This window comes from Siphateles boraxobius, unplaced genomic scaffold, assembly GCF_051911475.1.
Source record: "Siphateles boraxobius isolate OS27281-9 unplaced genomic scaffold, OSU_SipBor_1 9, whole genome shotgun sequence".
Taxonomy (NCBI): Eukaryota; Metazoa; Chordata; class Actinopteri; order Cypriniformes; family Leuciscidae; genus Siphateles; species Siphateles boraxobius.
In genome coordinates this window covers 21619476-21620843 of record NW_027509219.1, presented here as the reverse complement: position 1 = coordinate 21620843, position 1368 = coordinate 21619476, and the positions used below count along the sequence as shown (strand labels likewise).

At 44.3% G+C, this 1368-nt stretch overlaps 1 protein-coding gene across 1 annotated transcript; it reads left to right on the top strand.

Moving 5' to 3' along the window:
* The first annotated feature begins 295 nt into the window (after positions 1-295).
* Positions 296-1075, top strand: tmem81 (transmembrane protein 81). The gene has a single exon (XM_077222727.1). It carries the CDS (start codon positions 296-298, stop codon positions 1073-1075), a length of 780 nt encoding a protein of 259 aa, XP_077078842.1.
* Positions 1076-1368: the final 293 nt, after the last annotated feature.

Sequence of the window (1368 nt, the reverse complement as noted above, 5' to 3'; positions counted from 1 at the left end):
TATTGTGAAGAATATCGGTAACCAGATAGTTGATGAACCCCATTGACTTCCATTGTAGGAAAAAAATACTATATAAGTCAATGGGTTACATCAACTGCTTGGTTACCGATATTCTTCAAAATATCTTCTTTTGTGTTCAGCAGGAGAAAGAAATTCATACAGGTTTGAAACTAATTGAGGGTGAGTAAATGGTGACCCAATTTTCATTTTGAAGTGAACTAATCCTTTAATAAACATATGGTCGTATAGATTCTCATTCTGGACATCTTCTGCTCCTCTTCTGTCTCAAGTTACAATGGCTGGCTCAGCACTTTGGCTGGTGTTGCTGTACTGCACACTTCTGCACTCCCCCAGCTGCTGTAGCAATTTAACCAAAGCCGACCTGGAAGAACTGGAGAAGATCAACACCTGGGTCATCAAACGCAGCTTTCCCTGCAGTGCCACCTGTGGGCTTGGCCTCCGTACACAAGAGCTCTGCCCTATCAGGGGGACCGGAAACATCTCCAGCCCTTCCTGCAAGCTGAGGACCATCCGCTGCCTAGACACCTGGCAGTGTGGACTGAAGACCCAAACTGCAACTGTTGGTCAGCGTCTGGTGCTCGACTGCTTAGAGGAAGTGATGGAAGCCATGGGCCGCTTTGCCTTTGTGGTGTCTTGGCGCTTCGCCGGTGGAGTCATCACCTCTGATGACTCATTATTCACTCGCTATGAAGCCCTCAGCCTGGATAAGGTGGTGCTAGACCCTCTCAGAGTAGAGGATTCTGGGACATACCGCTGTGACGTACTGGACACCGACAAACGAAGAGTGAAGAGAATGTATAAAGGGGTAAAGGTGTTATCTCCCAAAGAACTGAGTTTAGATTTTAGTAAAGGTCTGATTCAGTGGGAAAACCCTGTGAGCCTGTTTTCTAACATCACTACCACAGGAAACATGTATCCCAGCAGGACTGTCCGGAACATGGCGTTGATAAGCGTGTCCATTTCTGCTGTAATGGCGGCGGTCATCTTTCTACTCTTGTGGGGTTTATACTGGATAAGACCCAGAACAGCTCAACTTTCCCAGGACAATATTTAAATGATTAAAAAGTCAAATGAATTCCCAGATTTCATTTTTCAATCATTTTACTAAGTCACTGCTTAATAGATGTGTTAAAAATGAATTTGACCATGTCACGAACGCGTGGGATTGAAAAACATGTTCAAACTAAGGTATACTATTTATAGAGCAGAGCTGTTAATGAACTGCTTAAAAAAGATTTGCATTCACATTTGCGTTCAAAGGGACAAACAGATCACTTCATCGACCGTGGGACCAGTGTCACAGGTTCCTAATTTGGATCCCAGCAAGTTCCTTAACTTGTTCTTCCA